General features: G+C 65.3%; 1 protein-coding gene across 1 annotated transcript in view; it reads right to left on the bottom strand.

Moving 5' to 3' along the window:
* PPP1R3B (protein phosphatase 1, regulatory subunit 3B) overlaps positions 1-789 on the bottom strand; it is a 12284-nt gene extending 11495 nt beyond the window's left edge. The window contains exon 1 of the mRNA XM_010838822.1: positions 525-789. Within this exon, the coding sequence (XP_010837124.1) occupies positions 525-661 (137 nt within the window). The 5' untranslated portion in view covers positions 662-789. The remainder of the gene's footprint in view (positions 1-524) is intronic.
* Between the last annotated feature and the right edge of the window lie 532 nt (positions 790-1321).

Here is a 1321-nt window from a genome sequence, read left to right as displayed (position 1 = left end):
GAGGTGGCTCGGCTCGGAGTGGCCCCAGCCGCCGGTGCGCTCCGTGTCCCGTAGCCCTCGTCGACCTGAGAGATCACCTAGTGTGTTTCCCTACGTTGTAACGGGCAATCGAGGCGGGTTGAGAGACGCAGCGACTTTCCCTTCTGCTCAAGATCCCAGGGCTCAGCTCTAGGAGTGTCGGTTCCCAGGCGGAAAAGCCTAGTGTCAGGTTCGAATTCGGCACAGTAGGGACCAAGAGTCGTCTGGACTCCCAGCCCCAGCCTCCCATCCTGGCCAGGACCCCCAATCGGTGCATCACGTGGGTCCCGCCAGGCTCCATCCAACCTCTGGTCCCTGCATTGCCCTCTCCACGAGGAAGCAACAGTTTCCTCAAGCCCTTCTAGAGTGTCCCATGCCCACAGTGTAACTGCAAGCTGGCCTGAGAAAGTGTGTGAGGCAGGAACCAGAGAGAGTCCCTGATGCGTGCCCTCGTCGCCGTTTCTGCGGTCGGGCACCGGGCCTTGAGGGCTTGGTGGGGGACGTACCTGGTACAGCTCATAAGCCCCGAGGTGCGGAGGCGCCAGCCTGCGGCAGCATCCCAGCCAGGGTGGCAGGGGCAGCGGCGGCGACAGCAGGAGCGGGGGCCGGGGCTCAGGTGGGCGCCCTCCGCGGGCAGCCGCATCCGTCCGTGCGCTAGAGCAGCCCTCCCGCCTCCTCCCTGCGGCCCCTCACCTGGGACTCTAACTTCCAGCCGCCGCGCGGCTCCCTTTAACTTTCAGGCCACCTCTCCCCACTCGGGACGCCTTCCCAGACCCCCCTTTCCCGAGAACGCCCCCCGCAGCCAATGGGCGCGCCCGAGACTCGCGCCGTCCACCAATAACCGCGGAGCCGCGGTCCCACCTCCCCAGCACCGCCGCGCCACGTGATAGGCTGCGCGCCCAGAGCGATAGGGCCGGGTTCCAAGGGCTGGGAAGAGGGCGGTGGGTCACAATTTCATCCGAAGCCGGGGGGAACGGGCGCCAGGGGGCAGAGGCACTTGCCTGCTGCACGGCATCCCGTTACAGCCAGAGGGCTGGACGCCGGCGCCTGGCACAGTTCCTACTGCCTAGGCAAAGTCCTAGCCGGGAAAAGTCACCCTACGCGCGCGGACGGGATTGCAGAGCCATTCACCCGTCCCGTCGGCCCCGCCTTTGTCTTACTCTTCAGCCACGGGGTTCACAGGTGACCGCTAGTTCCTCCATCACACGTGGAGCCCAGAGGAGCCCGGAGAGAATGCCAAATGTGTTTCCCTCCGTTTTAGGTGGAGCCTTGTCGGGATCAGTATCCCCAGCTTCTAGGATAC

The sequence above is a fragment of the Bison bison genome, unplaced genomic scaffold (genome assembly GCF_000754665.1).
Source record: "Bison bison bison isolate TAMUID 2011002044 unplaced genomic scaffold, Bison_UMD1.0 scf7180017864105, whole genome shotgun sequence".
In the NCBI taxonomy this organism is placed as follows: domain Eukaryota; kingdom Metazoa; phylum Chordata; class Mammalia; order Artiodactyla; family Bovidae; genus Bison; species Bison bison.
This window is presented reverse-complemented; position numbering and strand designations above follow the sequence as displayed.